Here is a 12,019-nt window from a genome sequence, read left to right as displayed (position 1 = left end):
AAATAATTCCTCTGTATCTAGACACTGAGTTACATGCTTCATGAAGAGTTACTCCATTAGTGAATACAAAAGACTCAACAGAAAATGCAAACCAAACTTTTCATCATGATAGGAACACTTTAACAAAACACCTGTAATTAAAATTCCAACTAAATTTTACAGCTATGTAGATATTAATCTTTAGGCTGAGAGAATCAATCATTAACTTTGAAAGCTGTTCAGTGCAGTGGCTTCAGTACCGTGTGTTTCTTTTCCTTAAAATGGACTTCAGCACTTTCTGACAGACCCTTGCAGCTGTGGTACCCCCCCTGTCATTTGCTGACAGGACAAAAGCAAAACTGAACAGAAAAAACAAGAAATGCTTTGAGTTTTACCACAGCCCTCTCCACCGCCATGCCAAGATACCTTTTCCCCAAACTTCTCTGGACAACTGCTCTGAGAAACCTACAAAAAATGTATTTTTACCTCAACAAGATGCTTACAATTCTGAGCTTAAGTTGTTTACTTTCTGTAAAAGCAACATTGCTACTCTAATCTGCATCACATTCCTCACATTGTTTTAGGATCAGTTATCTTGAATTGTGGCTTTTGTAAGGCAGTTCACCACCAGGGGGGTTGAAACTCACAGCTCCCTCGGATGATCTGTGCTCTCACGCTGAGAAAAAAAATTCTATCAACTTAATCTAATAGGAGGAATGGTCTCTCGACCTGATCTTTCAACTAGAAAAACGTAATTATGAATTTAAATATTCCCAGGAGGGGCGGCTTAGAAGCAATGAAAGATATTGGTAGTTTCAATCACTGACATAAAAAGCAAGTATTTTATCCGGATGCCTCTAGCACCCGTGGGCTGCTATATAAAAGCAGCACATTTCTGCAGTGAGATCACTGCAAATGTCAATGAAAAAATCAAAAATGGTATTCGCTCTTGTCACCAATACATGACAAGCTTCAGGAAAATTCCTAACTTTTACACTGCATGTTATCATATATATTCAAATAGGAATTAGTATTGAATTAAGGTTATTTGATGTAAGCTGGTACCTTAAAAAAAAACTAAAAAGCCAAATTTATATCACTTTGTCTGGCATTTCATTTGTTTCTACAAGTGAATTTTCATAAGCCAAGTAAAGCATATTTATTTTCAAGCTGAGACATATGGCCTCTGTAATTTACTTGGGCTTGATTTTGTCCTTTTTACCTAGGGGTTATTTTGTATACACAATTATATTAATAAACACTGGCTTTTACTGCACCCTGTAAACATCCAGATGCTAATCTCCCATCCTATATCCATCTCAAACACCCTATTTCACCATAAAGAAAACAAGTCATGCATCTGCACAACATATGCCTTCCAACCATTTTCCATTCGAGATTTTTTTTTTGGTTTTTAATAGAGACCTAATGGGACTGGGGATTCATGTGCAGGGAGTAGGGATCGGCAGAAATTCTGTGGTGAACTCCAGCAGCAGCTGACCCAAGGCGAGGTGAGAGCATCTGGTGTCTACCAGCGCTTCCCATCACGACCCAGCACACCGCGGAGTCAATCACTGTTAACCCAGGCACAGAGTGAGCCGATGTGCTCAGCGACTTGGGTCTCACCAGGACAAGCCAAGTTACGGCACTTGGAACAAAGAGGATGCGTGTGACGAAGTCATTGGCAGGGCAAGAACTCGGCGCGGAGCGTTCCGGTGTCCCGGCCGCAACGCACCGGTCAGCCCACGTGCAATAAAAAAAAGAAAACTTTGGTAAATTGTCTCCATTACTTCTTCATGCTACCTCTGCCCGGAAAGTGGTTCGGGACTCTTCTCGCTCCTTATAACAGAGCTTAATGTGGTTTGTATTACCGACGGCGTGCAGCATCTTTCGGGGCTCCGGCTCCTCTCATTCCCCAGAGATGGACCCCCAGGACAGCGGCCCGGACCCGGCTCTGACCCCATCTCCCGCCGGGACAGAGGCTCGGCCAGGGGCTCCCTGGGCCGCCGCAGCCCCTGGCCCAGGAGCCGCGGGGTCGCCCCCTCCTCCCCCGGGTCTCTGCCGCTCCACAGCGTCTCCCACAAAGGGAATGGGCGGCCCCGGAGGCGGCCGGGCGGAGTGGCCCCCGCCGCCGAGGGAGGAGAAAGGACTTCAGGGAAGTGGGGGAGGGCGGCTGCAAAACGTGGAGACGGGGGAAGAGAGCAGGGATAAAAGAGATGGGGGAGGCCGTCGGGAAGCGTGCGGTCGGCACTGCCGGACCCCAGCCCGCCTCCCACAGCGGGCTGCCTCCGCCGCCCAACGCGGCCCCTGCAGCGGCCGTGCCCGGCGGGACGGGGACGGGGACACTGCCGAGGCTGCCCCAGCCCCGCGGGAGCCAAAGGCTGCCACGGGACGCGGCGGGCGGCTGCAGACCCCCGCAGGCACTGCCCTGCTTTGCATTAAGCTGCTCACCCCCCGCACCCCCGTTCTGCGCTCACCTCGGGGCTGGCCCTGCCCCGGCACGCACAGCAGCGAGCTCGCCGCCAGCAGTGCCAGCAGCAGCCGCCACCGTCCGCCGCTGCCCATCGCTGATGCCGCCGCTGGAGGGACGCTGCCCGCCCCGCCGAGCCCGCCCGCCTTATATGTGCTCCCCCGCCGCCCCCGGCCCGCCCCGCCCCGCACCACCGGGGGCTCGCTCGCACACCCCCCTTCACACACACACCTCCTCACACACCCCCCCTCACATACACAGATCCCCCCCTCCTCACAGATCCCCCTTCACACACACACCCCTCCTCACAGATCCCCCTTCACAAACCCCTCCTTCACACACACACCCCTTCACACACACACTGTCCCCTCCTCACACACACACACGCACTTTTCACACACACAGTCTCCCCTCCTCACACACACGCTGTCCCTTTCTCACACACACACACTGTCCCCTCCTCACACACACACACACGCGCTTTTCACACACACTGTCCCCTCCTCACTCACACACTGTCTCCTCCTCAGACACACACACACACGCGCTTTTCACACACACTGTCCCCACTGCTCACACACACGCTGTCCCTTTCTCACACACGCTGTCCCCTCCTCACACGCTCGGTACCCCGCGCCCCGCACCGCGCGTCTCCAGCCCCGCAAAACCTCCCCCGAGGCACTCGCGGTCCCGACCGCATCTTGCGGGTGATGCGCGGGGTGCGGCGAGCCCAAGCCCCGTGCCTAAAAAGTTCAGGAAAGCCGTAGTTGTCGAACCGAGGATTTTTTTTGCAAGGAAGAGGAGGAAGGGAAAGATGAGTGTGAGAAATAACAAGGTAAAAGTGTGGGAAGGGAGAGATTCAACATACAACCTTTCCATACGGCTGATATCTTCACGTGTTAATAAAGAAATAAATAAATATCTGTTACGGCTTTCCTTTTAAACTTCTCATCCCCACCTTTGAAACTTCGTTCCCGTGCTGATACTTTTCCAGCCCCTGTTCCACATAACCACAACAAATCAGCCATGTTTGTAAATTAAATGAGTTCTCAGCTGCTAAACTATGAGGCTGATTACTTTTTTGTCCAATAGGAAATTTTTGCAGGTTTTTGATAATCAGCTACCTTAAGAAACTAGCATAAAACATAGCAAAAAGGTTGTAGAGATTTCTTGAGATAGACACATTTATTTGGTGCTTCGAGAAAGTTCATCTTCACTAGGCTTTACTGCTTTAAGGTTTGTCAGGTCACAGAGCTTACTCCTTAATGAGTATTTCAAGGAGGGTGCAGCAGGGAACACTTTCCTGGGAAAAGAACTCTCTGCCAAAAATCAGTTAAGGCAGGGGAAATCGAGTCAACAGATACCATTTCTCAAATGCGAATTCCCTCTTTTTTAAGAAAAAAAAGTATGTTTGTTTAAAAAATGCTGTTTATTTTTTAGGAAAACCTTGTGCTCCTCTCTGTGTTATTGTATTAAAAACCATATTTCAGAATACAAAAATATGTGTGAGTTACATGAGCAGAGTTAGGCTGCAATCTTTCGAATTGTGGGCAGCTCTTTTGCAGAGTTTGGACTTCAGCTTGGTTGGCTGGAGATTTTTTTTTTTTTTTTATTGATCAAGGAAGTCAGGAAACTAAGGAAAATAATAGTGAGTTACATATTTTACATAAAAGCAATTTCGTATTGTGTAACTCAGAGTTATGAGTTATACTTGAGAAAGTATAGCAATGTTTATATTCAAAACATAGACAAAGAGAAATATCTATGGGTCAAGGAGATATAAAATGAAAAATTTCTGCCATAAAACCTTATCAAAGGCCTTCAAGCCTGCAAATAAATAACACTCCACATCTGTCCCTTCCAACAGATCCATTCTTTGCTCACACCAGGAACTTCTTAAATTTCAGGACAGGCAAGGAGGAGCAAAGCAAAACATCTGTGGAGAGAAAAGTCAACAAATTTCAAGAGCCAAAGTGTCGTTTGGTCTAAAATCATAGAGGTCAGGTTAAGGAATCCTCTGTGCAGGATCATAAGCACCAGTTGGGAGCCAAGTACAAAGGAAGGGGAAAGAGGGAGCATCTGCACAACATAAAATCTGCCAGTTTACAGCTTTATGATCAGTTTAACTATTTCTTCAAGTAACAGCACTCTGAAGAGCACTCTGTTGCAACCATGCAATGATAAATGCCAGTTTATTATTACATGTATTTATCCTCATCAGAATATTATACAAGAGCTATGAAATGTAAATTGAGATCCCTCTCTGGACTTTATCATCTGAGTTGATTATTATAGTTTCACTAAACATCTGTATACAACTAAAAAAATTGCCATCTAATTAGTTTGCAGGAGGATATCACTGTTGTTCAGTGCCTATTATAGTAATTTCCTAAGAAAAGGGATTCTTCTGAAATTTCACTTCAGTATATACATTCTTGGAGGATTACAGTGTTTTCTATTGCTCCTTTCCCCCAGTTCATTGCTGGTATTACAAAGTACCAGGCAATCAGAATGGTCCTCATTGCAAGGTACGGCACCATTAATATAATTTTTTCCTAGCATAGGTTTCTAATGAACTTTGACAATTATGAGGAGAGATGAGAATCTCAGCTTCTTAAGCAAGTGTAACTTCATGTTTACCCTAAGTGAATGCAACAGGTATTCCAAGGAGAAGATTAGAAATTTCTTAGTCTTTGACAAACCAACCCAATGAGAAAATGGAATGCTGTGGTACAGGTAAGACCACGAATGAGTGAAGAAATGCAAGAATGAAAGTGTTTTAGAGCCCTTTTGTGCATGTTTATACATTCCCCAAAAACCATCTGCACAAACTGAGACTCTGAATGCTACTATATAATATATGCATAACACAGCTAGTAGAACTACACATTCAAATAGCACAGGAAGCATCTAAATTTCAAAAAAAAAAAAAATTGCTGCTGCTCCAGCTTCACTTGAAAGAAAGACAGAGATTGCACAAGCTTTAGGAACCATAATATCCGAATGCCTCACACTTACTGGTCTTGCCAATTAAAATGTACGTCAAAATAAAGCAAGCAAACAGATTTGAAAGGTAAGACAAAATTTGTAAATACCCAGAAAAATACTCAGAGATATGGTTATAGGGAACTTCTTAAAATCTTGATTTTTCTCTCACCTATTTTCATTAATTACATTTGTCTTAAGGACTGAGTGCATCAGTTACAAAGGAATAGAAAATCCTAATAGTTAGGATGATGTAGCACAAAGTGGATATGTTAATCCAGCCATCCACAGATAATAAACTATGGACAAAAACATTGCCATTGGCAAAAGCAGAGGTTTGGGAGAGTTCAAAACAGAGAAAACCCAAATACTGAGTCTGAATGGAACCACTCTGCTATCCTGCACGTAAGTAAACTCCAAGAGAACACCAACTATGTTTTCTCAGCTTTTGTCTGTGTTGCTGTGCTAAAGGCAGAGCTATTGTGTTAATGGCAGGTTCCCTCAGGCCCCTCAGGAGCATGAGGTCACCTCCTGACCCCAGAGGGCAGCGGGGGCACTCATAGCTGTCAGCGGTGCTGTGCTTTTCCTCATCCATAGCATTTAATAACTTGCATATCCCACCATCCCACCTTACCATCCACCCCACTCCCAATGCATTTAGGGACATTTCTACACTTTGTGAACACCACTGATGCAACAGCTGCTGGAATTGGGAGAGGGAATTTGGCATCATTTCCAGAAGGAGGTATACTGTTTACCAGTAGATAAACACACACAAAGCTACATCAAATGGCTAAATAAGATTTTTATCTGTAACTGTACTGTACAACAAAGGGTTTCTAATTTTTCTTGGGCTTTTTGCACACACTTGGAATCCCATTCTGCCTCTCTGCCTCATTATCTCATAAGCACCTCCCGAGCGTTCTGAAAAAGCATTTTGGAAATTATCATCCCTTGTATGGAGGTAAAAACAATACAATAAACTGCCTGTCTGCCACTAATATAAACATTCAGTCACTACTAAAAGCTGGTTTAGATAACTTTTCAGCTGTTCCCCAGAAATCTTCAAGTATTTTTCTCCCTCCCTCAGAGTAGGATGTCCAGAGGTTAATAAATCTGAGCTGAGACAGATTAAAGAGAGGAGTAAATTCAAAGCAAAAATCTCTTCACAGCACACCCTGCCTACAACTTCCTCTCAACAGAGACACTACCTCAACAACTTGACAGGCTGGAAGTGCAACTCAGTAAGGAGATGTAGGCCAAGACATCTCTCAGGTTCCTCCTGGTATTCCACAGCTGGTAGCCTGACACTCTGCTTCAGCAGCAAGTCTTTGCCCTTTCTATTCCTGAAAGTGATTTCAAGCTGTAATTTGAATTCCACATTACTTGGCTCTGAGAAAAAAAAGGTTTCCATGAGGATTCAAGAAAAACTGCTGTTTCAGAGGAATCTGGGAAACAGCTGCTCCAGGAGCCTGCACAAAACTGTCACAGGCCAGTGGAAAAGGGACAAGCAAATTGAGTGCCTCCTGCCTAGCCAGAAAAGACCACATCAGCTGCCCCCAAGAGCAAGGTCCCACAAGAGCTTGGCTACTTCATGGTACAAGCTTCACTGACCTCAGGAGTTGCCTGAACTGAAGTGCTCACCAGATAGCAGGGCTGGCTTTGGAGAAAAGCAGGAGCTCCAGGACAGTCTGGATGCCACAAAGGGGCAGCAGAACAAAACATGAAACTGTAAATTCATATTTTTCTTAGAACCATAATTGTCATAACACAGAGCGTTTTTAAAACTTGAGCTATCGCCAATTCCTGGTATATGGCCCCATATTCACGCAGCTCCACACCCCTCACACTGACAGCACCTAGGATTCGTGGTACCCTTCCATCCCACTTTCCAGGGGCTGTGAACAGTCTGTCACACCCACCTATTACCAGCTGGAATCTACCCCAGGAGCTAAAGGAAGGGCAGAGGGTCCAGACACCTCCTGTCAGGCTGCTCAGAAGAAGGTACCAAGGTCTACAGCAAAGAGGTCCGAAGCCCTGCCAAGAAGGGGACATGGGCAGGAATTACAAGAGCACAGAAGCATCATCACAGCCTGGTTGTGCAGGGTCCTTCCCCAATTTAAATAAAAAGGCACATCAGCTACTAGCACAATAAAAGTGCTTTAATAATAAGATATTAATAAGAAGAGGAATATAGACTGTAATTCCTAGATCTCTTCATCCTGGGAACTCTGCTTCGATGGAGCATTGGATAGACCCAATAGCATTGGATAGAAAGCAGTGCAGTTCTCAGACTCTCTGTTTTGAAATTAAATACAGAACTATTTTATTATATTGCAAAAATACTTTACATGCCTATATTATGCCTAGGCATACATGGCTGACTACACACACTTGACTACAGAGACACTGCTTGTCACTTTGGGCTCTTCATGGCTACCAAAGCAGGAGATGCAGGCAGCAAGAGATACTGGGTAGCCCAAAGCTGTGCCTGCGAAGGGTGATTTGCCTTGGAAACAGGTTATTAGAGCTGCACTGGTTCCACATTGCAAAGTGGTGATGGTTTTCTGCTGATTGGTTTCTGCTGTTTTCCTGCTAGAATAGAGTCATTGGCATCAATGATGTCGAAGGCAAGACTCAGCATATTTTCTGTGATACAGGTCACACGCTGGAAACTGGTTACTATTCAGCAGGACTGACTGGATGATATACTGAATTATGACAAATACAATCCTCCCCAAAAGATCACAGAGAATTCACAATAATTTTTCTTTTGTTGAAAAAATGGAACCTGTAGGCAAGGGTGAAATATTGTCACTGCAGGTAATCAGCAACAGCCCTTCCATAATGCTCTTCCCAGTCTGGGCATGAGACTTTTCCTTATGTCTTGATTAAACTTTGCAAGAACTTGAAGGCTTCAGTAGCCAATGCAGGCTAAGGAACAGCCACTGTAACGTTCACAAGACGCATCTTTAACATGAAAAACAAATATTAACAGCATGAAAAAACTTACTGTTCATCTCCCAGCTGATCTTGTGGGAAAAACTAGTGGAACTTGAAGGATCCAAATCCATCACCTCCAAATTTGTTTTAGGAAGCAGTGAGAATATGGCATGGCCTTCAGAGAGATATGAAAGCTAAATGGCATTTAATTTATGCTTCTAACATCTCAGATAGTTCTGAGTGGATTGAAAATTTATAATTTAGGTCATACTTTTAAACAACAATTAAGTTCTGAGAGCAGTTGTATTTTGTGGATAATTATTGCTTCCTTATTATTTTGCAAAAAAATACTAAACAGGAGTTAATCAGTTAATCATGCCCTCTGATCTTTTCTTCAGTGAACTTGCATTTCTTTTCAAGTGTAGTCGGGTATGCAGTTGGGAAAAATCCGTAGGACACCAGTGTTGTTCTGGTGGTTGATCTTTTACTAGCGAGTGGTGAGTTTTTCTGCTCAGAGAATACACCTGCTTATGCAAAAAAACTGTGTTAAAAGATCTTGGTGCAAGATTAGTTAAGGATTCATTACTTTTTTTTGTAGATTATATAGAGATAATGCAAGAAACAAAACTTCAAGAAGGCATAAGATGAAAGCCAAGAGCTTAAATACGTGACCTTAGCCCAGCTTGTGGAACAATGAACATCTCCAGTTGTCTTTTGCAGCTTTTAAAATTAAGTAATTTATTTATACCCTTAAACACGAATTTGATGTCAGCTTTATGCTTCTGTTATAGAAATTTACCATAGAATCCAATTCAAGAGGCAATTTAACTTTATTAATGTGGGAGGAAATGTGAGCATAATGTGAGCTATTTTTTAACCTTAACTGCCATTCCTGCTATTGCAAGAAAGTGCCTTACACCTATCTGGAAAGCCATTATTAGCAAACTGAATAATTAATCACTTCCAATTTACAAGAAATTAGCCCTTCCTAAGACTAAAACCAGAAGCCATCTAAAAAATAATAATTCAAAAACTTATCTCAGGTTCCTAATTTGAGGAGCAGTAGGAATGTCCTAATGTGCAATTCAGAGAGTATTATTTTAAAATCAGAACCAACTTTTCCAGTCTATAAAAGCAGGTGACTGTGCTTTGCTGCTACCTTATGGGCACCTTTACATGAGTTTCAACTGAATTTTCACAGGTAGATAGAAGTGGGAAGTTGTGACTTGAAAATCTCTGTGTTTCACCTTTATAATGCTATTTAGAGACATCCTCTACTATTCAAACATTACCGTTAGTATATAGGATGGAAACAGAGTTAATGTTTACATTCTGTCTTTAAAATGAACTCTGCATTATTTGAAGTGTATGATTTTTTAAATTAAATACTCTTATATTTAACTAATTACAGGTAGTTATAGGATCAGCCTTTAAGTTTTGTTGAAAGAATAGCCTGACTTGGAAAACGGGAAATCAGGTGCCTAATTATTCATAAATAAATATATATGGCAAAGGACAAAATTTATGGGGCAATCTTAGGTTGATTCCTGTCAAGTGAAATTGCACTGAATAGAACTTACTTTCAGATTCCCTTTCTACCTACATAGCTATCCATAGTGCAAAGTCTGTGTTTAATGCTGCCAAGGCTGGCAGTAGTGCTTGCTGTCTCTTTTGTGCTGGGTAAACAAAGGCTCAACAGTGAAGAAGCAGTCTAACAGTTTTTATTATCTAGTGAGGTATCAACTCCACTTTAAAAAGAATTGTAATTAAAAATTTATGAGGTATTGGAAATGTTTAGAATCAGAATTGCATAGTGAGAAGAGGGTGTCTCTGTGACTACACAAATGTTATACACATGATGGATGGATCGTCAGGCTCTATTTACTAAGGTGACTGTTGCTGTGTAAATTCCCGCGCTAATTAGAAGTTTGTTTTGGAGAACAAGACACAAAGCCAATCAGTTTGATGAGCTGAGAGATTAGAAGCTGAGCTCACTAGCTGTCTTTGACTTCAATCAAGAAATGCTTGTGCTTAAACAAATGAAAACATTATCAAACTTTAGTCAATGATGATTTTCAGTGACACTGCAGGGCTGGATTTACTGCTCCTGGATTCCTCCCTGCACATTTCTGGTGGTCTGCAGGGAGCAGGCAAAGGTACTGTCCTGTGAGAGGTAATTAAAATTCTTACCCAGCTGCAAAATCTTTCTTCTTTTTTCCCTTTCCCTTCCACTGCTCTGCAGCCAAAGATGACCCCATCACAGGTACTCCCAGGAATGCGCAAATCTCTGGTATGAGGCTCCATCAGCCTGAAGATAGTGTTTGTATATCTCATCTTGAGCTGCACAAAGCCATCGTTTTCTCTCTTTTTTGGGGGGGAGGGCCGGGGGGGGTTGTTTGGTTTTGGTTTTGTTTTTAGCTTTCCTCATGTGTATGAGCAGGAAAAAAAAACCCAAACCTGACTGGTATCTCATGCACAATGAAACCAAACTTTCTTTTTCTTTTTTTTTTTTTTTTTTTAATTTCCTTTTTTCCCCCTAGAGTTTTTTGTAAATCCTATAAGGGAACATAAAAAAAAAAAAAAAAAAAATTCCAGAAAAACCCCAACAACTATTACTGCTCTAGAATTTTTGATAAAATATCAAGAACTACAGCAGATTGGAAGTTGTTCTGAGAGTGAATGACTGAATACAAGCCAACTATAAAATGAGCATAGGTTATATAGGTTGGCATATGGAGTTTATCCTGTGATTTTGGGGGAATACTTTATATTATAACATTCCCTAAGTACTCTATGATCTCTGTAAGCTCTTGACACAAACACATAAGATTGAATTAATTGGCATGGCAATGAAGCCACAAATGCAAGACCCTACAGGAAAAAAACCCAAAATTGAAATCCCAAACCCGTTGACCAATATGTAGGCTAAGAACTTCCCAATGAGGTTGGGTTTGGGTGAGATTTTATTTGTAGAATCATAGAATCCTGTAATTGCTAAGGTTGGAAAAGACCTTTAAGATCATCAAGTCCAACCATCAGCCTAGCACCATGTTCACCATTAAAGCATGTCTCAAGTGCTATAACCACACACTCTTTGAAAACTTTCAGGGATGGTGACTCCACCACTTCCCTGGGCAGTCTGTTCCAATGCTTTACAACCCTTTCAACAGAAATAAAATTCCTGATAACTAAACCTCCCTTGGCACAACTTGAGCCCATTTCTTCTTGTCCCATCACTTGTTACCTGGGAAATGAGACTGACCTCCACCTCACTACAGCCTGCTTTCAGGAAGGTGTATAGAGTGATAAGGTTCCCCCAGAGCCCCCTTTTCTTCCAGGCTAAAGAACCCCGGGTCCCACAGCTGCTCCTCATAAGACTTGTGCCCCATGCCCTTTATAAGCTCTGTTGCCCTTCCCTGTCTGCACTTACTCCAGAGCGTCAATGTCATTCTTGTAGTCGAGGGTTCCACTACAGAGGGAGTAAATGCTTGTAATAAAACATAACTATTTAAAAGAAGAAATATTAACTACTGTTAATCAAGTTAATATAGTTTCAGTCAAGATCTGAGAAAATCTTTCCTCATAGAGAAAGCTTCAGTAAGCTCCAAGTTTCTGCAACATTTAAGGCAGCCACAGGATGGC

General features: G+C 42.7%; 1 protein-coding gene across 1 annotated transcript in view; it reads right to left on the bottom strand.

Moving 5' to 3' along the window:
• The window catches only part of LAMA1 (laminin subunit alpha 1), a 97,966-nt gene extending 96,100 nt beyond the window's left edge, over nt 1-1,866 (bottom strand). Inside the window, exon 1 of the mRNA XM_054515054.1 lies at nt 1,783-1,866. Coding sequence (XP_054371029.1) covers nt 1,783-1,866 — 84 coding nt within the window. The remainder of the gene's footprint in view (nt 1-1,782) is intronic.
• Between the last annotated feature and the right edge of the window lie 10,153 nt (nt 1,867-12,019).

The sequence above is a fragment of the Molothrus ater genome, chromosome 1 (assembly GCF_012460135.2).
Source record: "Molothrus ater isolate BHLD 08-10-18 breed brown headed cowbird chromosome 1, BPBGC_Mater_1.1, whole genome shotgun sequence".
Classification (NCBI taxonomy): domain Eukaryota; kingdom Metazoa; phylum Chordata; class Aves; order Passeriformes; family Icteridae; genus Molothrus; species Molothrus ater.
Note: the sequence above shows the minus strand (reverse complement) of the source record. Positions and strands in the feature narration are given on the sequence as shown.